Raw genomic sequence first — 20466 nt, forward strand, 5'->3', positions numbered from 1 at the left:
CAAGATCCAAATATTTTTTCAACTATTTATCTTGCAGTATACACGCAAAAAACAGTCGTCATTGTAAAAGCAATACATTCATCACTCCACTCAGAATCTAAAATGTATATACGATTTACGAATTAATAGAAACATAGTGGATATACGTGTTATTTATACGTGCTTTGAGAGTGAGTATTATACGCATTATTTGTATATAGATAAGAGAATATTTTTTTTGTCTCTCACTATTCATATTCAGTGTTTACTAATATTTAAATATAACCTTATGATATGATATAAAAAAAATATATATTTTATGAATATATTAATTCTTTTTACTTTTGTTAATTGAATTGTACGAATTAATTTAAATTAGATGAATATATATATAGACATATTATATCCTATTAATTTTCATACCGCACTAAAAACTCATTTTTGTTCAACGTTTGATTGTATCTATCCATCTTGTGTATTTTCGAAACAAAAATGTTATTACAAATTAAAATTAACTAAATATGGTATTAAAAACAACAAAATTATATATTAATAATTTACAATAAGAAGTATAATATAGTTTAAATATACATTTAAAAAATATTTATATTTGCGTGTGGAAAAAAAAATTATAGTTTGATAGCGTGTTTCATTTTTCATCTTGCGTAATTTTGTCATATTATATCTGTAACTAAATAGTTACAGATGTACCTATACTTATCTAAACATTTCAATGTACATAACTTGTACGATTGTATTATAAGTGGTTTTATATAACGGTAAAAACCAAAATCTACTTAAATACATTGTTTAATGTTTATTACGCATAATGCTTTATCAAACTCACGATGGCGGAAATTGAATATGGAAAAAGTAAAATATATATAATATTATTATAATTGTTTTTGTTTATAAAAATAGTAGGTATGTATATAGTTTATCTATAATCTATATTATATTATATACATCATAATATCCTCCTCTAATTTCTATATATAAATATAAATATGTAATTATAATTTGTACACGCATATGCGCTAATAACTTACTATATACCTAACATAAATTAAGATTAACAGTAAAAATACGACAAAAAAAAAATAATAGTAATAATAGTAAAAATTTAACTTAGACGATGTAGAAAATAATTTAATCACAGATTATACGGATATTGAAGTAAATATTCGATCAGTTCGTTTGGTAGTGATGTAGGAGTGATGGTGATGAGGCGCTTGTGCCGGTTGATCACCAGGCGGGCCATGTGCTTCAGCGAAGGGAACCCCGCGGCGGTGGTCTTGACCACTGGCCTGCGGAGGTTCATCCACGAGAAGAACTGGCCACATTGGTCAATCCACACGGGGTACACGAGCATCTGGCGGGCCGCCTCGATCCGGGACAGTCGTACGTAGTAGTCGATCAGCTCAATCGGACATCGGAACTTCGGGACGCGGAGAGCGCCTGCACGCCGTGGCATCGAGTCCAGCCCGAACACGCCATCCACGTATGTGAACCGTACGCTCATGATCCGGGGCTCACCGCACCGGCCCGTCTGCACGTCCATCGTGAACAGGTGTTCCGAGTGTCTGGAATCTCGAACGCAAAATCGGCCCGCCGGCATTCTGGCCAACGCGTCCGTGGTCAAGGCTTGTGCCTCGGCGCCCTCGTAGTACCAGCCGGACGCCCGAAGCCGGGCAACGGCTGTAGACAGCACTCGCAGGTCGCGAGCGCCCCCGCCGTCCGATGCGATGGCCGACGCGGCCGATGCGGCGGAGGCTTCAGTGATGACGTTGTAAATCGTGGCGTCATCAGCAGTGCAGTAAGCGATGCACCTACTGGTAGGATGCACCGCGGTGGATCTGACGGCCACAGACTGCTGCAACGTCGATACAGCGGCGGCCGTGGTGGTCGTGCTACAGCATCGGGAGCCGGATCCCACCTGCTGCTGCTTGATGCGCCTGCACGACACCACCCGACCACCGGCCAGCGTTAGCTTAGACCGTTCCCGGGACAGCGCGTGATTGATGTGCATCTGGTATAGGACCACGTTGCGTTGTTCGCACGCCCACCTATCCCACAACCGAATCCAACACGCCTGTAATCGCATCGACTTGTCCGCATCTTGGAGCACGGCCGCGGGCGATGGAATTTCAGTGCTGCCATTATTCCCGTTGTCCGGCCGGCCCGTTTTCCAGCAATGGGTGTTTAACATCTTCTACCCATGGCCAGTACACCAAACTGCGTCCAACGTCAATGACGCGTGCACGGAAGTAGTGCCGGAAGTGGTATAATCACAGCCACTAAAACAATATTAATAACAACAATAAATAAAAATATAGGTAACTAATGAGCTATACATATTATGCTGAGGTCCAACACAAAATATTATTTTCATTGTAATTAATAATAACACAATTCGTGGCTCCAATTTACAATTTAAGTCATGTTAGTTATGTAATTGTGTGGAAATAATGATAATTAATATCATCTTTCGATCATTCCTACCGGCTGTCACGTCAAACTCGATTTATAATAAAAATAATTATTAATAATTATGAGTGCCAAGGAAATTATGTTGGGTAAAAGTCTAAAAAATATAAAGAGATAAATATCGTATGGTTTACTGAAGAGAACGAAACCCTTAAAATTTGGAAGTCCCGTCACGAGCGGACTTCTCGGCGGTATTGATTTCAACACGAGACCGCAAAAGCCGCTTGACACGCTTGGGTAATTATTACGTACACAGCAGCATAAAAACTTTGGGCAACAATTAAAATATTATATCTATTATATTAATTAAATTCCTATTGTATTTTGATTTCTTAAATGTATTGCATTATACATATTTATAATACAATATACAATGTTGTATATCCGCGTACTGAGAACGTATTATTTAGTGTATAGGTAAAGACTATATTAATACGTTGAACGAATGCACATATAGCGTACGTCATGTCATAAGTTAAAACCGTTACGTAGACGCATTTTTTCGAATTATTCGTAAACAAAGCCACTGAAATTTGCACAATCGCCCGTACGACGTACCTATCGTTGTTGTTATTAATTATACCATTGATTTTATAATATTAGTATATTATAAAATCAATGATTATACCTATCATATAATATTATGTAAGTACGTCTTAAATATGAACTAATAACAGTATATTATTTTGTTTGTTGCATGCATAAGGCATAATTAACAGCATGCATTTGGTATTTTTGATTTTGTTGTAATAGTATCCTAAGGTGAATAATATTAATGTTGACATGAGAAGTAAAATCTTGTGTGATGGCAACATTTATGATCCGCAAAAGTATTCTTAAGATACAGCAAATGTTTTTAATGATTATTTTGCTAATGTTAGTGAAGTATACGCTAGTAATTTTTAAAAAATTTTCAAAAAAAATAAATAAATAATACACTACCTAAGTAACTTCTATTTTAATGCCATGTTTCTAAAAAATTAAGAACTCAGGAATATAAAACATACCGAATAACCGCAAAGAAAATACAGCCACAGGTTTCGATATATATCTGTGAAACTTTAAAAGCACATATATATATTCTTATTATTGAGCCTTTAATAAAACAAAGCACATTGCCTGAAAAAATATAAGCTCTCCATTGTCTAAGTTTTTGTTCAAATCAGGTAGAACATAAAACAATGTCAAACTAAAGGCATACTTTCATGCTCTGTAGTTTTTTTAAATAGTTTAAATCGGACTTATATCCTTCTAAGAAAGAACTCGGTAAAAGTACGATTGGAATTCTTTATTGGACTACCTACCTACAGAGTTTATATACAAAACAATGAAAGATAATGAGAAGATAATTGTGATTTTTTTATATATTAAATGCATTTGATACTGTGGACCACAACAAAATATGAGCTAATTAGAATATTACCAAGTATCGTAGAGTTAATGCAAAAGGCTGCATTATTGGCTTAAAAATTGTTTGGGAAACAGAAAACAAATGCTAACTGTAAATGATATACTCTATTTTTTAACGCCTGTTGTAAGTTATAACTTATAACTCATTTACCACACCGGCCATCATAAGCTGAATATGGATAACCCGAGGTATATTAATCACAATCGTATAGAATAAACTTGTAAAATTTTCTTTCACCATTTTGACGAAATTTATCGAAATTATCATGTATTTAAACTCAATTGTTTTTTTTAAATTTCAATACTAAATAACAACTTATGCATAACTTCGTATTAAGCTTTTGACCGAGGAAAACGTCTTTTCATTGAGAACAATTAAAAAAACATTAAAAAATGTCTCATGCCTATAAAATACAGCTTAAAAAGAATAAAATATTTTGAAAATCATACGGAGTGTAGAAAATACTCATATAAACATTTGATGAAAATTTCAAGTGACTACGGTTATTTATTTTACAATTAGGTACAATAAAATAATAAAAGTGATTTTGTCCAAAATGTATTTTGCATAAAAATTCTGGCTTTCCCTATTTTGTTTTACCTAATCTTTAAGAAAGGAACTATGCATTTTTAATTTCGATTTCCTCCCAAAAGTGCTAACTAGATTTACTTTCTTCCCAGAAAATATATTGGAATTCTTAGTCGAAGAATTTTTTATATTATAAATCGTGTATACATACATCAAAAAAAATACATCATTGTAAAATCAATTCATTCATCGTTACACTCAGAATCTAAAATTAGTTGTTACAAAATTGAAAAAGTAATGCATTTTTAACTCAATGCAAAATAATTTGCACATTTTCGTTACTTTGTTGAAATGTAAACTTCAAAAGTTCAAACGCTCATAAAAAAACTGTTGTGGATTTACGTTGAACTTTTTTTTTTCAATTTCGCTATTCAAACTTAGGAATACCTCGTATTAAATTTTCAAACTTTTTGATTGAGCACTAAAATTATTAGCTACATTTATAGAAAAGAAATTAACAAAATTCAAAACTTTCAAATCCAAATATTATACATATAAAACATAATTATTAAAATAATGAACAAGTCGGTCTAGCAAAAAGCCAGATTGAGTGATAATCGCCGTAAAATCCACTCGACCAATTTATTTCGCTGGTGTTGCAGGCAGCAGAGAAATATTAATATATTTACGGCTAAACGTGGAAATACGCCGCTATGATGGATATCATTTTTCATTTGTAAGTTTAAAAAAAATATTAGTTTATAAATTATACACGTCGAGGTACTATACATATACGAGCACGATAATAATACGTATTATTATACACTTATATATATTATATTATGATGTACTAGATTCAGATACCTATACGGCTATACACACACTACGTTCATATAATACATATATAATTTAATGGAATACGTAAATATACATATTATTTATAATAGCATATACTCTTCTTTCTACTTTCGTCCTGTGAAAATTCAATAGGCACATCGTATATTTTCATGTGTAAGGATGCGAAAGTCTCCTCTCCTTCAGCCGATACGATGAATACGGAGACAATCTGATAGACGTCAGACGTGTAATATACATAGTAGTACATCACGCGATTGGATTTAAGGTGAAAAAGTGAATGAGTGTGCGGAACATATAATTTGATGAAAAATCGTTTTCAGAATATTTTATCTGACATTTTTTATCCTACCTACCACCGAATAGCACATTAGCCTGCGCTTCATATTATCTATCAGATTATAAACAAACGGAATAGTTTATTATTATATTATAGTCGACCGACGACCATCCGTCCATTTTACCAATATCATGACACGTTATTATTAATTAGTTCACCGGAACTATCAATGAGGTACATGCTGTGTCATTATGATTTATGAATCATTATGAGAATATAAAAAGAAAATAATAATAAATATAATAAACAATTATAATAATATATATTTCATATTTTATTGTGACGTTGAAACCTCTATACGTAATTTAGGTTTTATCCACCTTTATATTATTATGTATTTCGGTAAAACTTTGTCTAATTTAGTTATAAATGGACGCTATTGCTTTCTTCAACCAAATTTTATGAAATTAAAATAATTTATTTTCTGATTTGCGGCTAGCGGTTGCCGCCCAGCGCTAACGTTGCGTGACGCATGTATTGCAATACAACGTTGTCTAATTTGGTTGTATAATAATATAAACGTTGCCATTTGCAACAAAATTTTATGAAATAAAAAGAATTTATTTTCTAAATTGCGGCCGTCCATCGCACAACACGTTGTGGAAGCTAGTGGGATCAAATGAGAAGTGCAGCTCCAGGAGGTGGGAGACGATGCTTCCCCGAGCTTGAGAATTACTACTCTATATTCTATAATAAAGAAGAAGAAATTGCTGATTTTGATTAATGTATTGATTATACAATGATATGTGGTTTTTTGTCTGTTATCACTTTTTAGGGAAGTAAAAAATGTAAATGATTTAATTTTCTACTTCAGCATCGGTTTTGGTAGAAAATTAAAAAGATTTTAAAATATGTCCAATTCTTTATAAAAGCGTCAAGAAAAACAGACAAACAATTAATAAATAAAAACTGGGAAACCAGTTTTCGAAAATATCAATTTTTTTTCGTTGTAAATAACAGTAGATCTATGAAATTTTTGCCGAATGTTTATATTGGCAATTTCAATGTACCAAACAATTTTCAAAATATTTTGACTAGTTTTGAGTTAGTTATAGACATTTTCAATAGTCAATTTGTTCAGTTATTTTTAAAATATTATTAGTCGTTTCGAAATGCCTGAAAATTTAATACAAGATTTCTCATAAGTTATTAATTTATTATAAATAACGATTGCAGATAAATATTAAAAGTCCATATTCACTATCTTTTTTTTAAAGGTAATGAAAGTTCATTTTTTGGTAAAATTTATCAAAATCTAGAAATTTTGCAAATTTTTGTTGTATTTAAAAATGTATAAAATGTTCAATTTATATAGCTAAGGATTAAAAATTCAAAACATGGTTCTACGTAAGTAGTTCATACTGTAACTAAGATATCTAAAAAAAATATATAAATACAGTTATTTTGTGTACACATTTTGTTCAAATTTGGACGAAATTAGATATTTTAACAATTTTAACTTATCGTTTTGTTGTAATTCAAAAATATTATTCCTGGGTACTTGAAACTGTTAAAATATATTATTATATTGTATACACACAATGGTATTTTTAAATTCAAGTTTTTGGATAAAAAATTATTTTAACCTACAGCGCAATACTAATGCCTAATCGTAAAATAAATTACTTTAATCACAAATAATATCATAAAATATAGTGTTATAGGTTGACAGACCATATTCGCTTAGAATTGTTTTTCGTTTACAATGATTTTATATAATTGAATTCAAATTTAACACATTAATTACAGCAAAAAACAATAATTACAATGACTTTTTTAACACCTAATGTAAAGCAGAGTGTTACTCACTTGCCCGCTTTTTTTGTGTCCATTCAATATTTGTATAATGTATAATAAGCAAAACTCCATACATGTTCCAATAGAAAAATAGAAAATATTGTGAGTTAATTTATTTGTACACACTTTTGAAATTCATATTTGTACATTATTCAAAAATTCGTCAAATTAAATACAATGATTTTTCCTCAAACTATTTCGTATGGGCACTCAAAAAGTTTTGATTTATTTTTTTTCCGATTTATGATTTATAACATCTTTAATTCTTGGTATTAAGAATTAATTTACAAGATTTCTCACAAGCTGAAAACGATCAAAAATGTATGTAGTCATACATTTATAATGGTATTATATTAATAATAAATTATGTGCATTTATGCAGTAGGTACCTAGGTACTGCAATGTTAATGTATAACAAATAGTGACGGGCGATGGGAGATTAATATATGATCTGCAAAACCGGGCGGATTATGTCTATATGAATACGTTTAAATATTAAAATATATAATATAGATTATATAGGTGCGTCCGGGACAGGTGCATTATTATAATTATTTTTATCATACACGATACAACCAGGTGCGCGAATTTTGTTGAGAGATCCTATCGTGTGTCGGCATGCTGCAATAACGTGTAGCATCTGCGATTGTATCACATGCAAAATCGTATAACATTAAATTGTACATAATATGTGTGATCCAGACGATAATTGATTGTTGTGCATAGATACTCCACGGACGGCCGATACACACTAGGACATAATGCACATATTATTATTTTAAACATTGCATAGGGCATAGGTTTTGACGTGATTTTTTTTCTTTTGAATCTATATACTATTATATAATATTAATTTACGCACTACGGCGCTTGACGTTTACGACTCTAAGATTTCTGATTGCCCGTATATCACTGTTATGCGAATCTTATATTATATACGATGCTATACAATAATATATTTTCGTACTCGATGAAATGATATTATTCTGCTTAAATATATTATAATGTATGAGTATCTATATTATATTACAATACATACCACGAAAAGAAACAATGGAGACGGCGATATTATGAACACGAGATATTCTGCTGCTATTATAATTTATATTGCTGGTTTATATACACGCACGTTGTTTAACATAATATGCTTAAACTATATTGGTATGAAGTATGAACACTGACTGACTGACTATGTAAAAAATATGAGAGCTCGCGGTTGTCTAGAAGAAATTAACTATGAAATCATTATTACGAAGACTGAGTGTGCACCAGACGGGATTAACAATTTCGGGAGACTTAACGGCGACGGTGGTGGCGTCATTGACACCGAACTGTGTGTAATGAAGAACACGAATTATAATACTATATATAACAACATAAATGAAATTTACTTAAACCACTCGCTGTCTAGTGTCGATAACGAATCCCGTGGATTCCCCCTCCTATACGTTTTACTGGGTAGTCTTTATTGTCACGCCCACGCATAAATAGTTATATCAATTGGTGTTTGGTTATGGTTCATACATTTTTTTAACACCTACAAAAATCATAAATATTTTTATATGTTATTTAATTATTATACAAGTTTGATTATATTTAAAAATTATTCGAATAATGCGAGATCTGTCATTATTCAAGCCTATTTTGACCTACGAGCTGAACTACTTGGGATAGTGCCAAAACACTAAATGTAAATAAAATCCGAAATTTCTAGAATTTAGAATCGTTAGCAGAATTTCTAAAAAATGCTATACGTGCCACCATTCTAATCTTAAATACAACTTAAATATAATATGCATGAAGAAGCAAATGTATTTAAAAAGGTTTCACGGCAGACTATAGCTCATACTCTAACCCCCTAACAATGCCACGAAACCTTTCAAGATTAACTGGTATCGCGAGCTATTAAATCTAACACATAATACCTACATAAAAAAACTGTAAACATCTTAAATCAAATTAAATTAAATAATTTATTTTATAGTTGAAAGTGTCCTCGGGGTGGATTCTTTTTCAAAATTGTTCATATTTTTTTCATTGTTTTTTTTTTCTTTTGTCATAATATTGTATTAAAACTTAATTGTGCATTGAAGTACAGATTGTATATTTTCTAAATAAAATTTTTTTTAAAAAATTCGATACTCGTGACGGCGGACTCGAGTGGCCATTCCCGGTAAAAACGAAATAACATTTATTTTAAAAGAACACGTCATGTTTATACCTACCTATAACATTACTGCAGTGAGTAGCGACAGTAACAATATAATGTTCAGTGATCACGTCATATAATATTAGAAAAATACGCACAGGAGTGCACAACTGTCGCATATTACGCACGCACATCCGTTGTTTATAAATTATATTATTATAATAAATAATACATTATCAAATATGTATTGTGGTAAATCACAAATACTTAAAACGGAAATAAAAACATATTACAGCTCATGATAGATAATATGGTATGTAATATTATAATAATAATATGGTCTCGGCCCTCAGGCGCAACAACGACCCGGAACAATATATGAATAATTGTTTTCGTTATCGAATCGTATTAAATTATATCGAAACGGTTGTGATGTTCGATTCGTAGAACGAGTGTGTATAGGAAAAAAACGTTATTTACGTATCATACACATTTCAACGCATTCACATATGTTGCGCAGGAAATTGTTTTTTCGTTTTCATTTTTTTTATACTTATCCGCGCGATAATCGATGTTAAATTGGCCTAATTACTAATTAGTTTAGTCATTCTTGATTATCAATTATTATTATCGTTTATTTATTTCTATAATTTTTTCATGGGAAACATATATCATCCAGCTTTAAGAATAATAATAATAAGTTTCATTCATAATTCAACGTCGTTACGAAAATTTTTCTCCTCGGTGAAAGTTTAATGTAATAATAATTAATGACTGTTATACGACAGTCGAACGACGAACGCATATAATATACGCGGGAGAAAGCAATTTCGTAGAACTCCTAATGGAAATTAATGACTGACTTTTGCTAGTGTAAAATGGCAAGTGCGCCTGCCTCAAATGATGCTTCGGATGCATTATAAAACTGTGATTACAATTTTAAGCACGTTTCAGCGAACAAGAAAAATAAAATACTGAAAACACGTGAATGCAGTTTTAAAAAGGAAAAAAATGAATTAACATTAAAAGTAAAAATACCGTAACCAGGTGTTGTTTCTAGTACACCGTAAGTTGGAGACAAATTATTATATCCATAAACTTAAATGTAATAATGGTATATGCGTGGGCAGTGGACTGTATAATATATAGGTACATAGTGGCGGCGGAGACTTTTCATATACTTGTTATTCTTCGAACTCGGAAACCCTCGAGATTCGTGTCTGCCGTCCCTGTGATTATATGTATGAGTATTATGAAAAAAGTAATTTCAACTGCACTGAACAAATCACGATCTACAATATTTATTTACGGAAAATACTTTTATATGTTATAAACTTATAACTTATAATCATACCACACAGCACACAGTCGGTTGAATGGACTATACAGCCATACTGTTCATTTTAAATAATCCACGAAACTACTTAGATATACATTATAATATGTACTTAATTTACTTCAGATTTAATTACATTATACGGGTGTTTTATAAGATAAATAGGTACTTTACAGTAAAGTTGTATAAAACATTTAACCACGGTTTAGAACATTTTTTTAGTTGAATAAACATGTTTTTAAGTTTTAAATATTTTTGAATAGTTTTGAAGTTGGTTACTTTACGTTATTAAAAATAACTTATTTTAATAGTCTAAACCGTGTCGTATCCATTTGCCGGTTTCATGAATTTAACACATTTTTTCCTGCGAAACATTTTTTGATTATGATCTCAGATTATGGTCATGCTCTGAGCTTGTACTTTATTCTTTCAAATTATTACATAGTACCTAACACACTAGATGAACTAGATACATTATTTTTTTTTAGTAAAAGTATACAAGAGGGTATGGTAAGTACTTAATTTGGTGTTTAACTTTATTAAAGATATTTGTTATGAGAAAAATTAAATCTAGAATGTTTCTTGGTGCCTGTGGTTTATAGACTAATCATCTTGCCGAACTTTCAAATGCTTAAATATTTTGCATATTTAAATATTTAGTTAAATTTAGAGTAGATTTTACTGTAATTTCTAATTACTGTAAATTATAGAAAATAAGTAACTTTTTTAAGTGGTAGAATTTGAAGATAAAAACAAAATGTAATTAGTAGATAATATGATTAATTCAAGGATTAATTTTAAGTTATGAAAAATCCATTGTTTAATATATAAGTTATAAATATACAGATATAGATTATGTTTAATTTGAAGTAGTCTTAACAATGTTCAAGATAAAACACAAACACGTTCTGGGAATCACGATTCCGAAGGTATTAAAAAGAACGTGTACCTACGTAATATAATATTATATATTACATATTATATTAAGTACACAAACGCATATATCATGAAATATTTATAGGTCTATTATTCAGAGCATTGTATTATAATGTAAATAAATAAGAAGTTGTTTAAATTATTTTCTATCAGCATAAAATAGTTGTAATAACACCAGACACAAATTTTAAGGGGATTATGATTCCGAGAACTAGTATTTACGTACCTATGTTTATCTTGAACATCTTTAATGTTTCTTCAAATTAAACATAAATAATATAATTAGAATTAGAATTAATTATTATGTATTATACATATACGATGTACCTATACCTAATCTATATTTTTTACATTTATATAACACAATAATAAATTAAGCATACTAATTAAATTGTTTTTTTGTCTACAAATACCGTTTCTAAAATTCTAAGTATAGCTAAGGTAACTTAGCTTATACTTGATAGTATTTACAAATTACAATATTGTGTATTTAAAATGTAAACGTTATTGACCTCTTTTAAAAAATCTTACTTACATACAACTAAATCTGTAATAAAAAAAATGAAGAAGCATCACTTGTTTGTATCTGCGCCTAAACAGATGAGAGAAGTTTTACCATATTGTGGATACCTTTGGTTCGTATTTCTCGGGAATTTTAATCAATATAATACTATGTATGTGTTACACACAGAGAAAATTCAAAGTAAAATGATTCTTCGTAAAATATATTAATAATTATATATAAAAGCATGTACAAGATGTACATATGGGAGGCACTCATACTTTACTTTATAGGTGCGTTTACCAAAAATTCAATTATTGAAAAATTGAAATTAAAGATGAGTTATCGCATTCAAAAATAAGATTTTGAAACATGCATAGTGGAACTCAGTATAAAATAATATTGATATTTTATGAGTTCTTAATGCTTATAACTAAAAACTGTTTTGATTTCCATACATATATATATAGCCTTATGTTTTAAACTTTAACTACGTTCTCCAATTATTATGTAATTTCTACAACAATTGTCAGTTCTATTAATGTTTACTTTCGTACTTCCCATATATTTACAACCTAATTAACCATATTTATTTTTTAAGTTATCAATTATGATTCTTAAATATTACTCTGACCCCGTCACTTGTAGTAGAAATTAAATTTAAAATAAATAAAAATAAAACTTAAGTACCAAAACCACATAGAAAGTCTCAAAAAGTCTAGACACGTATTAAATTATATTCACTGAAACAGTTGTAACGCATTTACTTAAAAATAATTAGTATAACTTTCGAAGTGTTTAAAGGAATAACTATAAAAGTTTTCTCGATCCAAAATATTTGGAAAACATCCATAATTCATAAACCCCTGAAATACCGAACAATACCAGGAAGTGGCAACGTATTTCATTATAAAATATCGCATGAAATTAAGAATTTACTACATGTGCTGAGTATATTAAGTATTTTAAGTCATATAAAACGATAAAAATACTTATCAATTTTATGGGTATGGCAATCGTGGCCGATGATGCTGGCCGCCGTCGGGTTTTCATAGCATAATATTAAACGAGTTTCACAAGCATAACGTTAAGATCATATAATTGAAATTTAACTATGTCATATTAAAAACAATTTTAAATTGAACAATTTTCAAAAAAATTTTATCTCAATCTTGTAGTTTAAGAAAAAGATAATAATAAATTTTTTTCCTAACTTATTAAACAATAATTATCTCATAAGTTTTCTGGTTATATCGAAATAATATTTGTATAATTTACTTAAACGCATAGCCTGATAGATATATTTAAATAAGATTAATGTGAGACTGTTATTTGTGGGACTGTGGGAGTATGCTGCAGGTCTGCCGTTTTATTTTATAACCTGTTTTACTTTTATAATAAAAAAAAAAATGAAAAATTGTTTTTAAGACTTGAAATATTTCAGACTCCAGCAACATAATATGTAAAACCAACCTGGTCAGTGGTCACGTTTATTATAATAATAATTATAAGTATACCTATACTTATAAAATATTGTTATTATACTTTATTTTGTTTTACACGCGTGGAAGTAGCTTTTTAGTTGACTTAAGTCAATAAAAACGACAAAGTTCTTCTTTAAAAACCAATTTGAATGTAAGTCAAATAATAATTGTGGATTAATAACTAGAAGAAATGTGACGTCATAAATAGTGTGAAGGTCATAATGGTTTTTCCGAAGAGTTTTATTACATTTGTCTTGAATTGTATTAGTATTATATAATATCTACACTTAAGGTCCTGTCATGTGGCGTCATGTTTTGTATACATTATTTCTAGAACGGAAACCGTTGACGAATCAATGAGCAATTTTTAAATATGTTGACGAGTTTTGTTACGCCAAAGATTATTTGTACAGTGAGTACACCTAATCTATATGATATATTGAATATTGTCTATTGTCTATTATTTCACATTCATGAATGACACTGCAGTGTTATAATAATAATGACATCTTATGTTATATAAATGACATCTTTCATAATTAATTTATGTTTGATTTTTTTTTTGTGTATTTTAATATGACAAAAATAAATATACCTATTTTCCGTCGTCCTTAATTAACTAAAAATATTTATCAAATTGATTGAACATGTATACAATATTAGAGAATTAGAATCATTAATTTTCCTTGAAACTAATAGAAGAGTAAAATAAGTGTACTATTAATATTTGTTATTAACCTTAAATAGGTAGTATATTGACAGTAGGCGTGAAATGGATCACTGTAATCATTACAGTGTATATCAAATTATTATTATATATAGGTACCTACATTTAAAACAAATGATAAATTATCATATTCAAAATCGGCGCTGACCATAGAGGTTCACCACCTGCATTGTTTTATGCAAGCCTTTAAAATGTTAAATAAGACATACATTATTAGTTTTCCTAGAAATATTAGGTATAATTAAAATAGTAGAATCCATTAACCTTGTTATTAAACTTGCAAGTCTTAATAGGTAGGTATCCAAAATTAGTGAAGACAGCCATCCAGCTAATTACAAAGGCAACTCGAAAGGCAACCAATGTTGATTAGTGTATCAAAAACAATTACTTCGGATCCTTGAAAATATCCAGTGGTCACTGTCTAAAAATCTGATAGCCCATTCAGTAAAACAAAATAATATTATTTATTATTTTATTCTGTGTCAAATTTCATATAGGTACACATAACATATAGCTAGTTATGTTACATAAATATAATGTGGTATGAAACCTTCTCATCTGCCGTCAAAACTCCTAACCTATGCCCTGACTACATTTAAAAAAAAAACATCAAACTTTAAAGATATTATAAATAATTAATTAATAATTTTTGTTTAACTTCATAGTCCATTGTACATCGTGAACTATGGAGTACAATTACGGAATTGATTTTATATGTATATGTATATTTTTTGTCTCTGTCATCAATTGGGTAAATAAAAATGATTCAATTTTCTATACTTCATCATCTTTTTAGGAAAAATTCAAAAACGAATAATTGAAGATACTTTTATGCAATTAAAAAAAAATTCACAATAATTTTTTATGTGACACTGAAATTAGCATTTTGTTAATGTTGTAAATTGTTGTTAACAAAATTTGTCAAAATCACGAAAATTTAAAAATTCTTTTGGGTTAAAAATTCATTACATTTTTCCTGTTTTTTTTTTAAATTCAAAAATTTAGTTCAAGATTATTTATATATTTTTATAATAAGAACAAAAAAAAAATTACCGGAGAGTCATATTAATTGTCAAAAAATTTTAAACAGCATAATAATATATTAATACATTCATGTATAAACTTAATTTAAAATTCATTCACCAATTATTACAGTAAATACTTGAAATGTTCACTAAATGTTTATTTTATCATTTTCTATAATACATGATTACATTTTTAAATTAAAATGTTTTTTTTTCATTCTATAATTATCGATAAAAAGAGAATTTTGAATATAAGGTTCTTTATAGGTTGTTAAATTCAAAAATATTATAGATACAAATAAACACAATAGGTTCCTAATGTATTGCAGAGCGGTAGCCATTTGCCAACCTTTTTAAGAACTGTTTTACTAAAACTTTCTTCTCACTTTCCTCAGTACTATTTTTCTCTGTCAACTACTATATGTTACTGTTTTATTTTCTTTGTATTTGTCATTTAGCCATTAAGGTACTTTTCATTTTCATTATAAATTATTATAAAATCATAAACTTTAAAAAATTAATAAAAATCGAAAATTTCATAAGACTATACATATTATGGTGTATAGAAAATGCTAATATAAATATTCAATGAACATTTCATGTATCAACGGTAATTATTTTAGAGTTACAACAAAAACTGAAATCAACTTGTAAAATTTCTGTTTTTCCCGGCGCTTTTGAAAACTTCTGATGAATTACTTAATTTTAAATTTTTATCTCCCGAATGCACCAACTAGATTCACTTACCCACCGGGATAGATACTTAAGTTGAAAATTGAAGCATTATTTCGACTACTTATCGTGTACACAGAAACAAAAAAATAATAATTATAAAACACACATCATTGTTAAATCAATACATTTATCGTTCCTCTCAGAATCTAAAATATAATTAATTACCAAGATAAATGATAAACTATAACATAAGTATAAACAATTTTAAAAAATGTATACCTAAACATTTAAAAAAATCCTAAATATTGCATCTATAATAAAATGAATTTGTCGATATTAGTATCTCCATTTAGATATTTCAACGCAATAACATTATAAAAATTAATTTTATTTGAACTGCCAGAGATGGAATGTATTTTGTTCGCATTCTATTTGATGTAAGTGAGTGATATTTGCAAAATGTCGAAATATGAACAAACATTGATAATATGGTTACCAACTGTCTATGTTTCTTTATTTATATATACGTTTCGTATCAAAAATCTTGTCATAAATAAACTATACTCTGTAACAGGTAGTTAATAGATATATAGAAATTAAAATGTAGTTATTTGTACCAAAAAGGTAGATTATCTGCAAGTAATTTAAATGTGCACTATCGTGCCGTATATAGTTTTTAACGAATGCTCCTTTCAGTTCATTTGACATTCATTTTTTACTTGACGACTGGGTTTAAATGAATTTGGAGTTAGTCAATACTCACTTAGTCCAAATTACACCTAACAAAGTGTACCTACCTAAGTGGTTGGGTTTAATTTGTAAGAATTTTTTTGAATTGTAATAGATTCGAAGCTATGTCAAAAAAGAACAGAGCGACTAGGTTGGCTCCTTACCCGATCGCATGAAAGGTTAGACGTGGGACCAATCCTTCTGGAGTTATGAGCAGGGCACAGCGTCAAAATTCAAAAGTCGTTGGTGTTCGAAAATAATAACCAGATCCGCGACGACGACAACCGACAGGTCTGCAGGTCACCAACCTTTTCAATTGACTTTGTGTAATTAATATTACTATTTCCGACTATTTCGTTTTAATAAAATCTAATATCAGATGTACATTAAATTTTCATTTGGTGTTTGTGTCTTATCCTCACCTCTCACGCATCAATTTTCACTGGAAAAGAATAACCAACAATTAAAGTAATCTCAATCTACGTCACTATTTAAATTTATTACACTTCACACATGTCTTTTTTACGTAAATAAAAATTAAAAGTTAAATTTAACATTTAACATCAAAAATATCTATGATATATGAGTTCGAATTAACTCTCGTTTCACACAGCTTCACCCTATCCCCTGAATCAACGTCTGGTACACAACATCGTTTTTAATACCTTTTTAGATTGTATAGGAATTATTTATCGATCGTGGTTTTCAATTTTATTTTACGTGTTTCTTTTTTGAATCTAGTGATTTTTTACCATTTTTAGTTAGTCACTTGAAAGTTATATTTCCTAACCTAAGCGAATTTTTATATTAAAATGTATCATACACCATATAATCTTCAAAATATTTATATTAATTTTAAGCTTTTACCTATTTATTCTTCAAACCTATTCACACTGTTCTATAGTAAGGCCGTATTGACTCAAAAGTCGATAACAATAATATAATATTACAACAATGTAGATTATTATAATAAGTAAGGTTTTCGCAAACATTAAACCAACCATTTATAATACTAATAGTGTCCAAGTCCATCTCCGATCAGAATCATTTTTCGTAGATAATATCATTGAATTCAAATTTAACTCATCCATTACAATGGTCCAGTCGACACATATACTGTTCACTGTTCAGCAGAGTGGTACCCACTTGACCAACTTTTTTGAAGTCGGATAAGTTTAAAGTCAAATAATAATAAAATAGAAAACAGATATTAAATATAAAAAATAAAATTACTATAAACTTTAAAAATAGGTGTTTGTACTCTGAGATTACTCAAATACCATGAAAAATGATTTAACGTGAATGCGTTTTGTCAATGTTATGCGTGTGTCTGAGAGTGAACCCAAATATTGTGCTGACATGCTTTTAATACATGCATATATTATAAAAATTCATAATAGGTGCCTTTGTAGATACCCCTACATATTTAATTATTCTATTATTAGTTATTAGGTATAGTGACTATAGTATAGTCCATAATTCACTTTTAATTAAAATACCGTATATTTAGTGCTTTGTTTGTTTATAAAACATAATTCTAAAATTTTTAATTTTAATTTTGACTCACCACAGCATGATGGGAGCTTAAGAAGTTAAACAGGTGTTATATTGTTGAATAAGTATATCGTAAATAGGTACATAATACATAATTAATTAAAATTAAATAATAAAACAAATTTTAAATTGTTTTGCCCCTTTAATGGACGTAATTTCTCAATAGTTTTTATACATCAATGGTTGAGAAAACATGAGGTTTACTGAATAGTAATTCTTAATAATTAAAAGTCATAAGTGATAACACTTTTATTTATTATACCGTTGTCTTATTTAGCTTGAACGCTTCGAACAGTATAATAATATTATAAATAACCTAAAGACCCGAGATTTAAAGCAAATATGTACGTTATGCTTTTCTCAGAATTCCGTAACTAGTGTTATTATGACGAGATGGCTTAGTTGCACTTTTCAATAATTACTCCACTTGATATACACATTACCTAATGTAATTCTTAATTTTGTACAGCAACTAGCTAGAGGAAAACTGAAAACATATTGCCTAATCTTATGCCATTAAAATTTAAAACAAACATCTTAATTCAAAATACTGAAAAATCCAAGGTAAACTGAACAAAAACGATAGAATAAATAACGCAAGTCGTAACTTATGATTGTTTAAGTGTATTTAGATTAAGTACCTACCTACCATAAATTGATACTTTTTTAACGTCACGGTCATTTGACTCATTTTATCTTCAATTAGGTAGCATCTAGTAACATGTTTTTTTAGTTACACAAAATAAACATGATTTATTGGACCTTTCACACTTAGTATAAATTGTGAATACAATTGTTCCTATTGTAATTATATTTACTTATATTATACATATTCTACATATTGGAATATGTTAACAGTAAACACAAATTACAAGTTTTAGTCGAAGTGGTCGATTTTAGAGGATGGAGGTTACCATAACCATGTAGACTATATACATATTACATAAAGTTATCGGTTACCCATATATTTTAATGTAGTTGATTAAATTTTATTTTAAGTGCATTGTAAATAATTAGAATGTAGCTTGTGTTAGCAGAACCCTCAGAAAGATGAGTATTTTTCAATTCAAACATGTAATATGACTTGCAGTTTGATACCAAAATATTGAAAAAATAATAACGAATAAAATCTTAATACCTGTAATGCTTGTTTGTATTGTAGTCCGTAAAAAAAACACCGATGAATTAGTTATAAGTCGTTGTCGAACTGAAGAGCGTGAAAAGATAAGCGACGTATAATCTTTGACAATTGTATCGGATTAATTTGAGTGAGCATCGAGTGAGCTACATTTGTTTGAGTGAACAGCGAAAACAACTAAGTACTCAAAAGAATTAATTTTAATCGATAATCGTCGAAATATTATTATAATTTAAGCAACAATAGTAACACATTTTTTACACCATAATCTACATAATACATAAAACAAACGTGTGGGCGGAAATGGTAACGTGCGTCGGTACACCGACGAAGTGTATACTACATAACATTCGTACGAGCGGTCGCTGAACAAACCACGCCGAAACGGTTGGCGTGCCGGTCCAGTACTGACTATATTATTATAGACTATGGTGGCCGTTCTTTACCACTGGTGTGGCGGTGTGTGTCTCCGCCGTCTCCGGTGTCGTCCGTCCGTCGACCGCCCCGACAATCGCTTCTCCGCACTCACACATAGTACGGCGGCGGCGGCGGCGGTGTGCGCGCGCGCACGCACACGCGTCGAATTTACGACAACGGCCGCCGCAGCTGCCTGCGAGCGGTGGTGGCAAACGAAGACGACACGACCGTAAGCCCACAAAAAATATATATGAATGCCGAGTGTAGAAAATCGACCGGGTGTTACGAACACAACGACGAAGCATGCAGACCACGAGGAGTCTACTACCGCAACGTCTGGCCGAGGAATGTAAGGCGACGGACGGGCGTGTGTAAAATATTGCCACCCCCTGTCCAC

At 29.8% G+C, this 20466-nt stretch overlaps 1 protein-coding gene across 4 annotated transcripts; it reads right to left on the reverse strand.

Annotated features, from left to right (window-relative positions):
* Positions 1 to 908: 908 nt before the first annotated feature.
* Positions 909 to 20155, reverse strand: LOC111028515 (cytokine-inducible SH2-containing protein-like). Of its 4 annotated transcripts, none has more exons than XM_022307184.1 (3): positions 19653 to 20155; positions 17125 to 17402; positions 909 to 2276 (listed from the first exon to the last, which is right to left on the reverse strand). In XM_022307184.1, exon 3 carries the CDS (start codon positions 2186 to 2188, stop codon positions 1133 to 1135), a length of 1056 nt encoding a protein of 351 aa, XP_022162876.1. In that variant the 5' UTR covers positions 2189 to 2276; positions 17125 to 17402; positions 19653 to 20155; the 3' UTR covers positions 909 to 1132. The 4 variants fall into 4 exon arrangements, with proteins under 4 accessions (XP_022162876.1, XP_022162878.1, XP_022162875.1 ...); XM_022307186.1 differs by lacking the exons at positions 17125 to 17402; positions 19653 to 20155 and adding exons at positions 7964 to 8148; positions 8437 to 8799; XM_022307183.1 differs by lacking the exon at positions 17125 to 17402 and having other exon boundaries at positions 19653 to 20154.
* Between the last annotated feature and the right edge of the window lie 311 nt (positions 20156 to 20466).

The sequence above is a fragment of the Myzus persicae genome, unplaced genomic scaffold (assembly GCF_001856785.1).
Source record: "Myzus persicae strain clone G006 unplaced genomic scaffold, MPER_G0061.0, whole genome shotgun sequence".
Classification (NCBI taxonomy): domain Eukaryota; kingdom Metazoa; phylum Arthropoda; class Insecta; order Hemiptera; family Aphididae; genus Myzus; species Myzus persicae.

What these genes read in the sequence shown, in the direction of transcription:
- LOC111028515 (XM_022307184.1), bottom strand. Translation starts at nt 2,188, where the DNA reads ATGTTAAACACCCATTGCTGGAAAACGGGCCGGCCGGACAACGGGAAT.